Here is a 17,833-nt window from a genome sequence, read left to right as displayed (position 1 = left end):
CTGTTTTTCTGTTTGACAATAAATGGTACAGACAACGTCTTGGTACCGCGATGGGCTCCAGATTTGCTCCGTCTTTTGCCAACCCCTTCATGGGGTGGTTCGAGGCGGAGTGGATCTGGGGACATCGAGGGAAAGAATGGATACAGTATATCCACTACTGGGGTCGTTTCATAGACGACTGTTTAATGATTTGGATTGGAACTGAAGTGAAACTCAAAGAATTTTTTGAATATCTGAACAGTAATGATGTTAATTTGAGTTTTACTACACAATATAGTCAAGAGAATATGGCATTTCTAGACATAGAATTGTACATAAAAGAAAATAAACTGTGTAGCAAGTAGTACAGGAAGGAAACCAGTTGTAATGCAGTTTTGCATGCGGGCAGCTGTCACCCCAGGAGTCAGATAGCAAAGATACATTTCGGTGAAATGGTACGAGCAAGGAGAAACTGTTCAGAGGAAAGTGATTTTGAAGAAAATCTGATCGATATCTCGAACAGGTTTAAAGCAAGAGGCTATGAGCATGATAAAGTAGAGAAAGCGAGAAGGAGAGCCAAAAACTTGGATAGAAAGGGAACACTGCTACCTAAAGTAAAGGGTATGGGACCTAATGAGCAAGTAAGAATGATCACAAATTACAATATGGAGAGTCACAAACTGTTTGCCATATTTAATCGATATTGGCATTTGCTGAAGACAGACAAAGATTTATTGCCCTATATAGGAGAGAGACCGAGCATCACCTACAGAAAGGGAAAAACCCTGGCCAATTCAGTCAGTCCGAGTTATCCTAATATGAGACCAGATAATTGGTTAACTAACAAGACAAAAGGTTTCCACAAATGTGGACGTTGCAGCTCTTGCAGGTGGGCACAGAAGAAGGTACTGAATTTCAATTACAATGGCTCTGGCAAATATGATATTTTGAGTTTTATAAACTGTGACACTACGTATGTAGTGTATGTGATAGTCTGCTCATGTGGAAAGATCTATGTGGGCAGCACAATCCGGAGGCTACGAGACAGGATAATGGAACACATAAGGGCGTGGAAAAATGGTGATACTCGATATCCCATTGCAGCACATGCAGTTCAAAATTGTGATGACAGGGAAGGACATAATTTCAGCTATCATGGGATTGAACACATTAGCCCACACCCAAGAGGAGGAAATAGGCAACTAAAATTGAGAAGGACTGAGGTTATGTGGTTGATGAGACTTAAGGCTGTGGAACTAGGTTTAAATAATGACCATGAGCTCCAGTATTACTTGGGAGATGACTGAGACGTTAACTGTCATGGTATTATTACTAACTGAATTAGGCTGTTACAAATGGTGAATTACTATGAATCATGAATATTGCATGATGTGAATTGACTAGATGTACAATTTGTTGAATTGTAGAAATTTCCATCTCGTGAATCTACTTGTATTTGAATAAAGTATGAAGGTCTTTGTTTACGGTTAAGACTAATGTATGAACTTTTTCATATGAATTAAGAGAAGTGAAAACTTGAGGATGCTATTATTGTTTTCACCTAAACTCCGATTTTCTCATTTCCATCTACTACTATACTGTGGAATGAATGAGACTGTGTAACTAATACAAACCCAAGATGAGAACCTTAATTATTGCCGTAGATTGACTTAAATACTTAGTATTTAATTAATCTAACGTGAGAAATAACCTACTTTATGAAAGCTTTTCAAAAAAGTGAACTCTCAGGAGTCCAATATGGCGCCCGAATAGGACACCTAGTAGAAATAAAAGTTTACGTAATAACCCACTTAGTAACTACAAGATAAACTCTATAGTGTATGCTTAATAATGATTGTTATAACATGAAAATGAATCCATTATATGGAGGTGCTTCAGAAATGAGTGAACTTTAGGAGTTCAATAGGACGTCCGAATAGGACGCCTATTAGAAATCCGGTTTGCGTACTAAACCATTGAGCCACTACAAGATGGCGCATGGTTTTGGGAGGATATAAATAGGAACTCCAATATGGCGCTGGTGCAGAATGCCAGATAGGAAAACGCGTTCGTGGATAGACGAACACGTAATGAGATTGAGGTATGTATGAATAGCGTCTTGAAGGGTCAAAAATGTGTAAGTTAGAAATAACTAGTTTCTAAGTTGTGATTATAAAAGAACAATTTGATCTTATACTTGATCATTATTACAGATCGTGAACTACTGATTACTTTTGAAGATATGTAAAGACTCCTGACCGCAGAATAAGATTTAAAGAAGTAGGGTAAGTGTACTATGGATTCACCTATAATATAGGTTGTTCCACAAATAACGGAAGATAATTTCTAATTAAATCCTTGGGGTTGTTTAAATTACAGGGTCTTTTACTTCATAATTTGAAGTGACGAAGAGATTGATTATTTCAACTGAAAACTTTTCAAAATATTTGGATTACGGTAAAGAACCCTTTTCAATAATTTTTAATAATTTTTGTAAATAGTGTTCAGTCACCGCAATTGACTTTTGCTTTGGGGAGTGACGAAGAGCTTATAAATACTCTATAAAATTTAAATTGTAGAACGTGTGATTTAGTAATTTTTGACTAGGCATATTACCCGAGATGGGGCCGATCATCTATGATATAGATATATTAGATAATTGATCCCCAGTGGGGCATTATTTTAATTGACATATGCGTTTCTCACTATAAGTAGGAGGATTCTATGTTATATACATTTCTTTAAATGTATGCTTGAAATTGATGTATATGACTTGGTGGTGGCTTGCTAGAGACGTGCACATATCGGGTGTATGTTCTTTTGGTATTTTCCTCGCCAGGTTCTTCTCTGCTCATCACGGGAGTCTGGAAAACTGTCACAATTATATGTTAGCTCAAATGAATTATAGTGATGTTTATTTTGTATTATGATTTCAGCCCTGATGAAGTCGCTGTGTATATAATTTACAAGACGAAACACGTGTTGGCTGAATAATCCAATGACTTCTGTATGTGGATTGTGGAGGATTTGAATTTGAAGAAAAGAAAATAAAAATCCATGATTTAAAGGACCTTGTTGATATATTATTTTGGATTACCCACCTGGGACTGCTTTGGATGAATCCAGTGGAACTTTACTATTTTGGATACTGAACTTTATAAACTGAGAGTGCTCAGGAAGCTAAATTATTACCTGTTGCTTCACTGACAACAGGACGGCCTCAAGCATTTCAGGATTTTTGTAACTGTCTCCTCCTTGCTGTAGGCACGCTCACTTCTGGAAACACCAGCAAACATTTTGGCTACCAGTCTCACAATCTCCTTGCTCGGGGATTCCTCATGTAAAGCAATCAAACTGGGTGCCAAAGTCCATATCATCACTTTTATCACTCTCTGTGCTCCTCATTTACATTCAGAATGCTGTACACAGTTTTCGTCATTAGGATTCACATTTGAGGAAAGGAAAGCCTCCACCTGTTTAATTAACACCCCAGGTCTGCCAACAGCAAGCGTACCTGTCAATTTCAGATTAAATGCCTCTTTATTTTCCAGGCCTCCAAGCCTGTCCTCCAGCTGAATTAATAATACTAGAGCACTCTGCTGAAATTCAACAGGTTTGCTGTTGACATCCCGTTGTTGAGTGTGAAAGTCCTCCATAACAAACGATCTTGCTCCGCTTTCTGCAGTGCCTCTTTAGTCATGAGAATACTTGATGATATGAATTTGAGTGCAATTCCATAGCATTATTCTTGAATTAAAAATGAGAAAAATTTTTGCAGTCTATCAATGGATGTTGTGATAGTCGTTTTCCCTATAAATAAGTCTACCAAAAAGACACCTTTCCTTAGGTCGCTTGACATCTTCACCTCTGGAGATTGTGGAAGAGACACAAGGGGGCGCTGTGCTTGCTTCCCTGCCCCCTGGTGTGCTTGCTTCCCTGCCCCCTGGCTGTGCTTGCTTCCCTGCCCCCCGGCTGTGCTTGCTTCCCTGCCCCCCGGCTGTGCTTGCTTCCCTGCCCCCTGGCTGTGCTTGCTTCCCTGCCCCCTCGCTGTGCTTGCTTCCCTGCCCCCTCAGTGTGCTTGCTTCCCTGCCCCCTCGCTGTGCTTGCTTCCCTGCCCCCTCGCTGTGCTTGCTCTCCTAAGTGTGTGTGTGTGGCTCTGGTTGTGTGGGTGTGTGTGGCTCTGGGTGTGTGTGGCTCTGAATGTGTGGGTGTGTGTGGCTCTGGATGTGTGGGTGTGTGTTGCTCTGGGTGTGTGGGTGTGTGTGGCTCTGGGTGTGTGGGTGTGTGTGGCTCTGGGTGTGTGGGTGTGTGTGGCTCTGGGTGTGTGTGGGTGTTTGGGTGTGTGTGGCTCTGGGTGTGTGGGTGTGTGTGGCTCTGGGTGTGTGTGTGTGGCTCTGGGTGGGTGTGTGTGTGTGGCTCTGGGTGTGTGTGTGTGTGGCTCTGGGTGTGTGGGTGTGTGTGGCTCTGGGTGTGTGTGTGTGGCTCTGGGGGTGTGGGTGTGTGTGGCTTTGGGTGTGTGGGTGTGGCTCTGGGTGTGTGTGTGTGTGGCTCTGGGTGTGTGGCTCTGGGTGTGTGTGTGTGTGTGTGTGTGGCTCTGGGTGTGTGTGTGTGTGTGTGTGTGTGGCTCTAGGTGTGTGTGTGTGGCTCTGGGTGTGTGTGTGTGGCTCTGGGTGTGGGTGTGTGGCTGGCTCTGGGTGTGTGTGTGTGGTAGTAATTGCTGTCTGCTGAGCTCGTCCAGTAGGGTACAATAGGTCTTACATTTGGGAGAGATTAAGCTGTTGGCAATGTAAATTACAATGCCATTTATTTATCTGTTTTCAAAACCCACACATAAATTAAAAAAAATTCATTTACAATGCCAATAGCTCTAACTTTTGCAAAGGCGAAACCGTTGCATTGTAAATGCTTGTTTTTCTGGACTGCAGTCTGCAGTGACAGCAGGCACGTCGATGTGCGCGTGGTGAGCGTTGTAGAGGAAGGGAAATCCTTTAATGAGAGTCATTTTCTCTCAGGATTTCCTTTTTATTTTTTAAACTCTGGACCAGCAACATTGTCGTGGTGTCACCAGGGCTTTAAGTGGAAGTTTTTTCAATATTATATACAAGCCATATGTTGGACAGGCCACGTGAAGGGCCGCTCCCCCTCTGCCCGACCAGGCCCCAGCCCGGTCCCTCAAGTGTCACACACCACCCCTTCACGTTTTCCGTCCCCTCCGGGACCCTTGCCTCTGAACATATTGACCTCGTGGGCCCGATCCATTACTGGCCCGCGCGTCCAGCCTGGGCGCCATCTTGGACACTCCGCCACGAGGCCGCGTGGCCCCCGATCGACCCAACCCTGGGCCTGGCTAGGCCTCAGACATCCTGGCACCATCATCCACCCAGGAGGTGAGCGGACTACTTGGCAGGTCAATGGGAGAAAGAGGTGTCGATGGTTCTCCCTCGCCAGGTGCCGCTCGCCACAACCTCCCCGGGCGCTGGCTCCACCCCCCTGCTGGGTGTCTGGACCCCTTCATCCCGGACCCCCCAACCTCCAAGTGCGAGGGTCCGGACATCAAAGGGCACTAGCCCTATAACTGGGTCAGCTCCAGAGCAGGAAGGCAGTTGTATCCTGGAGTCGAGAGACGCAGTGAAGAACTCATCCTTGTCGGACTACTGGCGCTGCCGTAGCCCTGCCTTGCGAATCTTCGTCCTGCCTGCTGGCGCTGCCGTAACCTTCGTAACCTTCATCGTCGTCGGGACCTGCTGGCGTGGCCGCGGACCGTTTGTAACCACCATCTTCACCGGGACCTGCTGGCTCCGCCTGCGGACCGTCGCTTCCATCATCCATCTCGGGACCTGCTGGCTCCGCCGCGGCCCGATCATCTAGAACGCCGAGCTCGAGGATTGAGAGCTATTTTCCTCTATTGGTAACAAGACTGTCCCGCTACCCTTTTCCCAATCCAGAGACCAGAATCGAGGGGACCCCTGAGTCCAGACCTCCTTGTATACTTCTACCGTACCTAAAGAATTGCTGATAAAGTATCGTTGAACCTTATCCTGGTGTGGTGTCCGTCTGTGGGGGGGAAGTTACTTGTCTGTACGATCGCTGGAGACGGCTCTCCCCGGAGACCTCTCCCCTTGTCCTCGGCCGACCCTCCCGGTCCGTCTAACATTGGTGGCCAGCGGCGCGATCCGAATCACCGCATAATCGTACAGAGAGTAGCTCACCCCACGACGAAATCACAATGACAACCAAAGAAAGCGGATCCACCGAGAAATTTCAAATGGAGAAATTGAACGAGTACAGCCATCGTGAACTAAAACAATTCTGCATCGAACTAGGTATCGCTACCACCGGTCTAAGTACCAAAGACGATTTCAAGCAGGCCCTAGAGTCCTGGGCAGAAACCGGGGCCGTGGGAACCACCGACCAAAACATCGCAGCAGTAGGAAAAAACACCACGGTCCCCGAGGAGCAAAGAACGGGTCTCTCGCAAGACGAGATCCAGGAACGAGAAAGAACACGACTACATGAACTAGAAATGGCCCGGCTCAAAATGGATGTTGAACTTAAACTGGCCGAACAAAAAATAAGCTTAGAGCACCTGCGTCTCCGCGAAGAAAGAGAGGAAAAACAGAGACAAAGGGAGCTCGAGGAAAAGAGGCTGGCGTATGAACACGAGCGCAAACTAGCTGAGATAGACTTACGCAAGCAGAACAGAGAATTAGGGGTGCCCGAGCAACCCCGCGACTTAGGGGCAACAGAGAAAAAGGTACACATCCCCAAGGATGTCGTTCGAGAATACTTCCGAGAGGACGACATCCAGCAATGGTTCAAGGCCTACGAAATCGCTATGACCGCCCACCGGATCGACCGAAGCGATTGGGGAGCCGGTCTATGGGGGAGATTCCTCAATGAGGGCCGCAATGCCCTACTACAGCTCCCGGACCATCAGATGACCTCCTATGACCACATGAAAGCTGCCCTCCTCACCCGCTATGGGCTCACACCCGAGATGTACCGTCAGAGGTTCCGAGACTGCACCCGCATCCCGGGTACAACTTGGGTGGACTACGTGAACTACTTTAGCCGAGCCTTCGAGGGCTGGATCAAAGGAAGCAATGTCACAACGTACGAACAACTCTTCAACCTCATGGTGTGGGAGCATCTATCAAACAATTGCTTCATTGAGCTCCGGCAGCCCCTCCTCGACAGCAAATTGACGGATCCACGGCAGCTCGCAGCCGAGGCTGACCGGTGGGAAATCACCAGAGTGGGCCGAAATGGGTCCTATGAACAGAACCGGAACAACAACGGTCAACACCGTCCCCGAGGAGGAGGGGGGGCCCAAGGGCGAGGAAAAGACAACGCTCCGGTCACCCCCGCTACCAGCACCACCCCCCCGGCCAACCGGGGCAGCACCCCGGCGCGACCGGGATACAGAGCCAATGTCACGTGTCACCGATGCCAACGAGTCGGCCACTATGCAAACGACCCAAATTGCCCGCAGTACCAGAGCCCAAGACCCCGCCAAGTGGCCGCTGCTGCCCTAGGGGAAGAACAGATCGCCGAGGAGCAGGAAGAATACGAACAAGAGCATCAAGAATGGGAGCCAGCCGCCATGACTTTAGCATGCTTAGGGGGGAAAGACATGGTCCCGCGGGTCCCCCTACCCGCTAACACCCGGAAGTACAGCCAATGGGTGAGCATCAATGGACGCCAGGCCGAAGCCCTCCGTGACACCGGGGCCAGTGTAACAGCCGTCCGCTGTCACCTGGTGACCCCAGAACAGTTCATACCGAACATTCTCTGCCCTGTCCGTTCAGCCGATAACTCGGAAAGTCTGTGTCGGATGGCCTGCGTCCCTTTCGAATGGGGAGGGGTCTCCGGCATGTTGAAAGTAACGGTCCGAGATGATGCTCCCGTAGACTGTCTCCTGGGGAATGACCTTGAAAGCTCTCCCTGGGCAGCCGTAGAACGAAGAGAACACCTGGGGATGTTGGGCGTCCCGGACTGGGCGTGCGTCACCACCCGGTCCATGGCCGCCCGTGCCAATCCCCGACAAGAGGAACCCGAATGGCCGGCGCCTCCTCCCCCGGTCGCCCCAGTCGAAGACACCGACCGTGCCGTCCCCCCAGAACCAGCTCAACCTCCGGACCTCGCTGGCCTCGACCAGTGGCATCAAGAGGGGGGACCCACACAGGAACAGTTTCGCCAAGAGCAAGAGACCTGTCCCTCCCTCGAGGGACTCCGCCAACAAGCCCTCACCCAGAGCGCAGGGGATACCTCCGGAACACATTGGATCTACTGGGACAATGATCTGCTATACAGTGAACAAAGGATCGCGGAGTTGGGGGCCAGCCGAGTGCTAGTGGTGCCCCTCCGTTTTAGAGACTTCTTGCTAAACCTGGCCCACGATGTCCCCCTGGCTGGACACCTGGGTCAGGATAAAACCTACAGCCGCCTAGTAACCCACTTCTTCTGGCCCAAAATGAGGAATGATGTACTCCAGCATTGCCGATCTTGCCCCACGTGCCAAGCCAGTGGAAAGAGCGGCCGCAAACTAAAAGCCCCCCTGCAACCATTTCCCGTGGTCACCACCCCGTTCGAGAGGGTCGGGATAGACATTGTGGGGCCCCTGGACCCCCGTACAAAACAAGGACATCGGTTCATCCTGGTACTAGTGGACCACGCCACCCGCTACCCCGAGGCTGTTCCCCTGCGAACTGTGACAGCCCCGGTGGTCGGCCGGGCCCTGATGGGGATCTTCTCCCGTGTGGGCTTCCCCAGAGAAGTCGTCAGCGACAGGGGCACAAACTTTATTTCCAAATATATGAAGTCCCTCTGGCAACAGTGTGGGGTCACCTACCAATTCACGACCCCCTATCACCCTCAAGGAAACGGACTCGTTGAGCGGTTCAACCGCACGCTCAAAGGGATGATTGGGGGGTTGGAAGAGCCCCTCCGTCGCCAGTGGGATGTGCTGCTGCCGTGCCTCCTCTTCGCATATCGAGAGGTCCCCCAGAAGTCCCTCGGCTTCAGCCCGTTTGAGTTATTGTATGGACACCCCGTACGGGGGCCTCTCAGTCTAGTCAAGGAAGGCTGGGAAATGCCCCCTCTAAAGAACCCCCCAGATGTCTTCAAATACCTACTAACCCTCCGCAACCAGACCCGACGGTTCAGAGAGCTGGCGAAAGCAAACTTGGAGGCCAGTCAAGAGGACATGAAAAAGTGGTATGACCGAAATGCCTCCTCCATCGAATTTGAACCCGGACAACAGGTATGGGTGATGTCCCCCACCGAGCCCTGCGCTCTGCAAGACAAGTGGACGGGGCCCTTCAAAGTAGTCGAGCGTAAGGGTCCTGTCACCTATCTCATCGACATGGAGTCTTCACGGAACCCCCTCCGAGTCCTCCACGCTAATAGGCTGAAACCCCACTTTGTGCGTTCAGAACTCAGCCTCCTGATGGCCACAGACAATGGAGCCGAAGAAGACTCCGAACCCCTCCCTGACCTCCTACGGACTCGGGAGAAAGACGGCTCCGTGGACGGGGTCCGACTCTCGGAGGCCCTCACTCTGGAACAACGCCAAGAATGTCGAGACCTTCTGGTGCAGTTCGCCGACCTGTTTTCCCTCACCCCAGGTGTCACTTCCTGGTGTGTGCACGACGTGGACACGGGGGACAGCCCCCCTATCCGCCACCGGGCCTACCGCGTACCAGATCGGGTACGGGCTTGCATCCAGGAAGAAGTAACCAAAATGCTCACCCTCGGGGTCATTGAGCCCTCAGACAGCCCCTGGGCCAGCCCGGTAGTCCTGGTCCCCAAAGCAGCCGCTCCCGGCAACACACCGGAACTCCGGTTCTGCGTCGACTACCGGGGCTTGAATGCGGTCACCAGAACAGACGCACATCCCATCCCCCGGGCGGATGAACTAATCGACCGCATGGGAGCTGCCCGCTACCTCAGCATTTTCGACTTGACGGCGGGCTACTGGCAGATCGGCCTCACACCCCGGGCCCAAGAGCGATCTGCATTTTTCACTCCTGATGGCCATTATCATTTCAAGGTCATGCCCTTCGGCATGAAGAATGCCCCCGCAACATTTCAGCGGCTAGTCAACCAGGTCTTGGCCGGGCTCGAAGGATTCAGCGCCGCCTACCTAGACGACATCGCTGTGTACAGCCACCACTGGCCCGATCACCTCCACCACCTCCGAGCGGTGCTACAGGCCCTTCAGCAAGCTGGCCTCACGATCAAGGCCAGCAAATGCCAAATTGGTCAGGGGTCCGTAACCTACCTCGGACACCAGGTGGGAAGCGGCCTGGTGGCCCCTCTGCAGCTCAAGATTGCCGCCATCCAGTCCTGGCAGCCCCCCATCACCCAGACCGAGGTCCGCGCCTTTTTGGGACTCACGGGCTAGTACAGACAGTTCGTGAAAGACTATGGTACCATAGTGGGGCCCCTCACAGAGCTCACGTCCAAAAATCAACCCAAAAAGGTCAACTGGACCCCAGATTGTCAAACAGCCTTCGAACAACTGAAGGCCGCCATGTGCTCCGCCCCTGTGCTCCAGGCCCCCGACTACAGCCGGGAATTCGTCGTCCAGACGGATGCCTCCGACCACGGCATTGGGGCGGTCCTGTCTCAATTGAACCCCGAAGGCCTTGATCAGCCAGTGGCCTTCATCAGCAGGCGACTCCTACCTCGAGAACAACGCTGGAGCACCATCGAGAGGGAGGCCTTCGCCGTGGTATGGGCCCTCAAAAAGCTCCGGCCCTACCTCTTTGGCACACACTTCCGGGTGCAGACCGACCATCGACCCCTGCAGTGGCTGATGCAGATGCGGGGGGAAAACCCAAAACTTCTACGTTGGTCCATCTCCCTACAAGGGATGGACTTCACTGTTGAACACCGGCCTGGGCCAGATCACGCCAACGCAGATGGCCTGTCCCGGTTTTTCCGCCTCGACGAGGAGAGTCCCCAAGAGGATGGGTGACTCTCCCCGCCTTCAGCTGGGGGGGACGCATGTTGGACAGGCCACGTGAAGGGCCGCTCCCCCTCTGCCCGACCAGGCCCCAGCCCGGTCCCTCAAGTGTCACACACCACCCCTTCACGTTTTCCGTCCCCTCCGGGACCCTTGCCTCTGAACATATTGACCTCGTGGGCCCGATCCATTACTGGCCCGCGCGTCCAGCCTGGGCGCCATCTTGGACACTCCGCCACGAGGCCGCGTGGCCCCCGATCGACCCAACCCTGGGCCTGGCTAGGCCTCAGACATCCTGGCACCATCATCCACCCAGGAGGTGAGCGGACTACTTGGCAGGTCAATGGGAGAAAGAGGTGTCAATGGTTCTCCCTCGCCAGGTGCCGCTCGCCACAACCTCCCCGGGCGCTGGCTCCACCCCCCTGCTGGGTGTCTGGACCCCTTCATCCCGGACCCCCCAACCTCCAAGTGCGAGGGTCCGGACATCAAAGGGCACTAGCCCTATAACTGGGGCAGCTCCAGAGCAGGAAGGCAGTTGTATCCTGGAGTCGAGAGACGCAGTGAAGAACTCATCCTTGTCGGACTACTGGCGCTGCCGTAGCCCTGCCTTGCGAATCTTCGTCCTGCCTGCTGGCGCTGCCGTAACCTTCGTAACCTTCATCGTCGTCGGGACCTGCTGGCGTGGCCGCGGACCGTTTGTAACCACCATCTTCACCGGGACCTGCTGGCTCCGCCGCGGACCGTCGCTTCCATCATCCATCTCGGGACCTGCTGGCTCCGCCGCGGCCCGATCATCTAGAACGCCGAGCTCGAGGATTGAGAGCTATTTTCCTCTATTGGTAACAAGACTGTCCCGCTACCCTTTTCCCAATCCAGAGACCAGAATCGAGGGGACCCCTGAGTCCAGACCTCCTTGTATACTTCTACCGTACCTAAAGAATTGCTGATAAAGTATCGTTGAACCTTATCCTGGTGTGGTGTCCGTCTGTGGGGGGGAAGTTACTTGTCTGTACGATCGCTGGAGACGGCTCTCCCCGGAGACCTCTCCCCTTGTCCTCGGCCGACCCTCCCGGTCCGTCTAACACCATAGTTGCTGCTTATTTGTCTTATTCAACTAGCAACCATTGACAAGGCCAATAGTCCTGACTTGTAGGTATGATGTGACTTGTTGTATCATATATCTGGACGCAATGACAGGCACAGCAAAATACAAGTCTGGAGGCACACTATGCTAAACACAGATGTTTAGCTTACGTGTTTTTAACCCACGCCCTTAATTACATTGGCCACGCCCCTTTGAGAGACCCACCAGTTTTTTCAGCCCACTTAAAGCCCTGTATGCCACTGTCAGCAAGCTTTAGCTTTCTTTTTTTATTTATTTTGGGAATGGGGGTTGTTGAGGAGAAGGGGTAGAGAGCCTCTTAGGTAGCTCTCGCTATGAGGCCCCACACCCTTCTAGGCCACGCCGCTTTCTCACATTGTGAGACACTTTCGTAAGCTGAGTGGTCTGATTGGAGTGGTGGGAAACTATATGTGTTTTGTTTGCTTGGTGATATTTCTGTTCACAGAAACGTTCACTCATGGGTAAGGATGTGGCAAAGAAGACAGAGGTGAAGGTAAGGCGCACCGTTTTATCACAACCATATCTTCTGTGTGTACTATGAATGCGTAATGTAGTTCAAAAACTTCTTTTATCTCTGTAATGCATAATGAACAAGCAATTTATCAACAATGGGTTACCATTTCCACTGCTTGCACATAAGAGACTATTTAGCAGATGTGAATCAGGTGCGCTGCATAATGTTTTTATTGTCAGTTAGAATGAATAGGTGTTTAACAATTAATGAATGACAACAATCATTTTGTTCTGAGTAATTAACATTGAAAATGTTTCAATTTCTGAAAATATGAAGCTGAATGAAACATGACCACAGTCTGCGGAAGCGGTCTCCAGAGTGTCTCAATCACATTCATCATCCCTTCAACCTTCTTTCTTTTGTAGTCTCTCACTCAGTTAGGCACTTACTTCTCCCCACACTTTTCTGGAATCCTCCATCTGCTGATCTCGCACTTTCCCATAATTACAATCGACACATATGCGAGCATCGCTCCGCATGCTGTGCAGATAGGCCAAGGATTTAACGGGCATGTAATCTGCACATCTTTAAGACACACTGAGAAGCTCACACTGCCCTCTACCTCAGCATTAATGCTCCCAATTGTGCCCCCTCATAAACACCCATCCACGACCTGAATTCACTCAAACACCCGAAGTAAAAAGTCATGCTGCATGCAAAGAAACACCAAAGCTTGGAAAAATCCCAAATATTATTAGTAAATGCAAGGTGAAGTGAAATATGAAATGTAAACCAGGATTGCATCGCTCATATGGACTACCATAAAGGTTAATTACCATAAGGTTTTTTATAGTCATTGTCAAAAAAAAATCTATCAGTGTTTTATCAGTAAACAAAGGACACGATTAGATTGTCAGCTAGGTACCCGCCCCACTTAAAGGCCTGCATGTTTTTAGAAGTTACTGACATTGTATATTCTGTCTGTTACGTGACACTGATTTTATTTACACACAGCTTCTACACTGAATGCCCGGTTGAATTTCAGTCAACATGTCAATCTTGTGGGTCGTGAGTGACTAGGTAGGACAAATTCCTTAAGGCGCCAATACACACAGGATGCATGGTGCATAGCACCCATACACCGGTCCAATTCTGCATGCCTGTACTTAATTTGAGCCTGTGGTTTCCCGTGCTCAGCACCGGCACTTAATTGTCAGCAACGACACTTATGACAGTCTACCACATGGTGGCGCTGTCTGCCTAATTTAGGGATGCACATAACACAAGCAGTTTATTAATTGAATATACATCACCATTGACTAATAGTATCACCCAAGCCAATCTTACAGCTTTGGGGACGTAGAATAGTCTGAATTGTCACACTTTGAAAGAGTGTGATGGTTAGTTGTGTTGGTACTGTCATTGGCAGCCCTGGCAGGGCTAATGGATGGGTTAAGCTGCAGAGGCCTCCTGGCAAGGGCCCTGGCACTTGTTTTTTTCACAAGTTAAACACTGAATTGGCATCCATATACAGGTCTAGGCAAGTCATGTTCTGCATGGCACATATACACACATTGCATTCTGCAGAGCACTCGTATACAAATCAGGTTCTGCATAACACCTGTACATAGGTAGTGTCCTGAAAGGCATCCTTGTACAGTCTGAGTTCTAAACAGCACCCACAAACAGATCATGATCTGTACGGCATCCATACACAGGTCATGGTTGGTAGGGCATCCATACACAGGTCACGGTTTGTACGGCATCCATACACAGGTCATGGTTGGTAGGGCATCCATACACAGATCATGGTTTGTACGGCATCCATACACAGGTCATGGTTGGTAGGGCACCCACACACAGGTCATGGTTTGTACGGCATCCATACACAGGTCATGGTTGGTAGGGCATCCATACACAGGCCATGGTTGGTAGGGCATCCATACACAGGTCATGGTGTGTAGGGCATCCATACACAGGTCATGGTTGGTAGGGCTGGCATCCATACACAGGTCATGGTTTGTAGGGCATCCATACACAGGTCATGGTTTGTAGGGCATCCATACACAGGTCATGTTTGTAGGGCATCCAAACACAGGTCATGGTTGGTAGGGTATCCATACACAGGTCATGGTTTGAAGGGAATCCATACACAGGTCATGGTTTGTAGGGCATCCATACACAGGTCATGGTTTGTAGGGCATCCATACAAAGGTCATGGTTTGAAGGGCATCCATACACAGGTCATGGTTTGAAGGGCATCCATACACAGGTCATGGTTTGTAGGGCATCCGTACACAGGTCATGGTTTGAAGGGCATCCATACACAGGTCATGGTTTGAAGGGCATCCATACACAGGTCATGGTTGGTAGGGCATCCATACACAGGTCATGGTTGGTAGGGCATCCATACACAGGTCCTGGTTTGAAGGGCATCCATACACAGGTCATGGTTGGTAGGGCTGGCATCCATACACAGGTCATGGTTTGTAGGGCATCCATACACAGGTCATGTTTGTAGGGCATCCATACACAGGTCATGGTTGAGTGGTGTGGCTCACTGGTTAGAGGTGGCAGACCTGGGAGCAGAGGACGGCCCGGGACCAGGGTTCAATTCCTGACGCGGCAGGGTCGTGGACCAGGGTCAGCGGACTCGATGATTCTCACCTCGGTGCCTACTCTAACCAGGGATCACACTCGGTAACTCTGGGCACTAGCTTGCCTCATCTCCACAACGGCCCCCCACATACGCCGGGGATGCCTGGTTTCACCTTGGAGATACCCAGTAGGGACCATCTCACAGGGAAAGCCAGGACGGGTTCCCCAGCAGTCTACTGCGCAGAGATACTCCTTCGGGAGTCGATTCTAGCGCATTACAAACCCACAATTAATAAATTTAATGGTTGGTAGGGCATCCATACACAGGTCATGGTTTGAAGGGCATCCATACACAGGTCATGGTTTGTAGGGCATCCATACACAGGTCATGGTTTGAAGGGCATCCATACACAGGTCATGGTTTGTAGGGCATCCATGCACAGGTCATGGTTTGAAGGGCATCCATACACAGGTCATGGTTTGAAGGGCATCCATACACAGGTCATGGTTGGTAGGGCATCCATACACAGGTCATGGTTGGTAGGGCATCCATACACAGGTCATGGTTGTTAGGGCATCCATACACAGGTCATGGTTTGAAGGGCATCCATACACAGGTCATGGTTGGTAGGGTATCCATACACAGGTCATGGTTGGTAGGGCATCCATACACAGGGCATGGTTGGTAGGGCATCCATACACAGGTCATGGTTTGAAGGGCATCCATACACAGGTCATGGTTTGAAGGGCATCCATACACAGGTCATGGTTGGTAGGGCATCCATACACAGGGCGTGGTTGTTAGGGCATCCATACACAGGTCATGGTTTGAAGGGCATCCATACACAGGTCATGGTTGGTAGGGTATCCATACACAGGTCATGGTTGGTAGAGCATCCATACACAGGTCATGGTTGGTAGGGCATCCATACACAGGTCATGGTTTGAAGGGCATCCATACACAGGTCATGGTTTGAAGGGCATCCATACACAGGCCATGGTTGGTAGGGCATCCATACACAGGTTATGGTTTGAAGGGCGTCCATACACAGGTCATGGTTGGTAGGGCATCCATACACAGGTCATGGTTGGTAGGGCATCCATACACAGGTCATGGTGTGTAGGGCATCCATACACAGGTCATGGTTGGTAGGGCTGGCATCCATACACAGGTCATGGTTTGTAGGGCATCCATACACAGGTCATGGTTTGTAGGGCATCCATACACAGGTCATGTTTGTAGGGCATCCATACACAGGTCATGGTTGGTAGGGCATCCATACACAGGTCATGGTTTGAAGGGCATCCATACACAGTTCATGGTTTGTAGGGCATCCATACACAGGTCATGGTTTGTAGGGCATCCATACACAGGTCATGGTTTGAAGGGCATCCATACACAGGTCATGGTTGGTAGGGCATCCATACACAGGTCATGGTTGGTAGGGCATCCATACACAGCTCATGGTTGGTAGGGCATCCATACACAGGTCATGGTTGGTAGGGCATCCATACACAGGTCATGGTTTGAAGGGCATGCATACACAGGTCATGGTTTGAAGGGCATCCATACACAGGTCATGGTTGGTAGGGCATCCATACACAGGTTATGGTTTGAAGGGCGTCCATACACAGGTCATGGTTGGTAGGTCATCCATACACAGGTCATGGTTTGTAGGGCATCGATACACAGGTCATGGTTTGAAGGGTATCCATACACAGGTCATGGTTGGTAGGGCATTCATACACAGGTCATGGTTGGTAGGGCATCCATACACAGGTCACGGTTTGTACGGCATCCATACACAGGTCATGGTTTGTAGGGCATCCATACACAGGTCATGGTTTGAAGGGTATCCATACACAGGTCATGGTTTGAAGGGCGTCCATACACAGGTCATGGTTGGTAGGGCATCCATACACAGGTCATGGTTTGTAGGGCATCCATACACAGGTCATGGTTTGAAGGGTGTCCATACACAGGTCATGGTTTGAAGGGCATCCATACACAGGTCATGGTTTGTAGGGCATCCATACACAGTTCATGGTTTGAAGGGCATCCATACACAGGTCATGGTTGGTAGGGCATCCATACACAGGTCATGGTTGGTAGGGCATCCATACACAGGTCATGGTTTGAAGGGCGTCCATACACAGGTCATGGTTGGTAGGGCGTCCATACACAGGTCATGGTTGGTAGGGCATCCATACACAGGTCATGGTTGGTAGGGCATCCATACACAGGTCATGGTTGGTAGGGCATCCATACACAGGTCATGGTTTGAAGGGCATCCATACACAGGTCATGGTTGGTAGGGCGTCCATACACAGGTCATAGTTGGTAGGGCATCTATACACAGGTCATGGTTGGTAGGGCATCCATACACAGGTCATGGTTTGAAGGGCATCCATACACAGGTCATGGTTTGAAGGGCATCCATACACAGGTCATGGTTTGAAGGGCATCCATACACAGGTCATGGTTGGTAGGGCTGGCATCCATACACAGGTCATGGTTTGAAGGGCATCCATACACAGGTCATAGTTGGTAGGGCATCCATACACAGGTCATTGTTTGAAGGGCGTCCAAACACAGGCCATGGTTGGTAGGGCATCCATACACAGGTCATGGTTTGAAGGGCGTCCATACACAGGTCATGGTTGGTAGGGCATCCATACCCAGGTCATGGTTGGTAGGGCATCCATACAC

At 50.4% G+C, this 17,833-nt stretch overlaps 1 protein-coding gene across 1 annotated transcript in view; it reads left to right on the top strand.

Annotated features, from left to right (window-relative positions):
• Positions 1-431: 431 nt before the first annotated feature.
• Positions 432-17,833, top strand: part of LOC147748711 (uncharacterized) — a 32,536-nt gene continuing 15,134 nt past the window's right edge. The window contains exon 1 of the mRNA XM_086928391.1: positions 432-600. Coding sequence (XP_086784517.1) covers positions 432-600 — 169 coding nt within the window. The remainder of the gene's footprint in view (positions 601-17,833) is intronic.

Source organism: Lissotriton vulgaris, chromosome 1_1, assembly GCF_964263255.1.
Source record: "Lissotriton vulgaris chromosome 1_1, aLisVul1.2, whole genome shotgun sequence".
Classification (NCBI taxonomy): domain Eukaryota; kingdom Metazoa; phylum Chordata; class Amphibia; order Caudata; family Salamandridae; genus Lissotriton; species Lissotriton vulgaris.
This window is presented reverse-complemented; position numbering and strand designations above follow the sequence as displayed.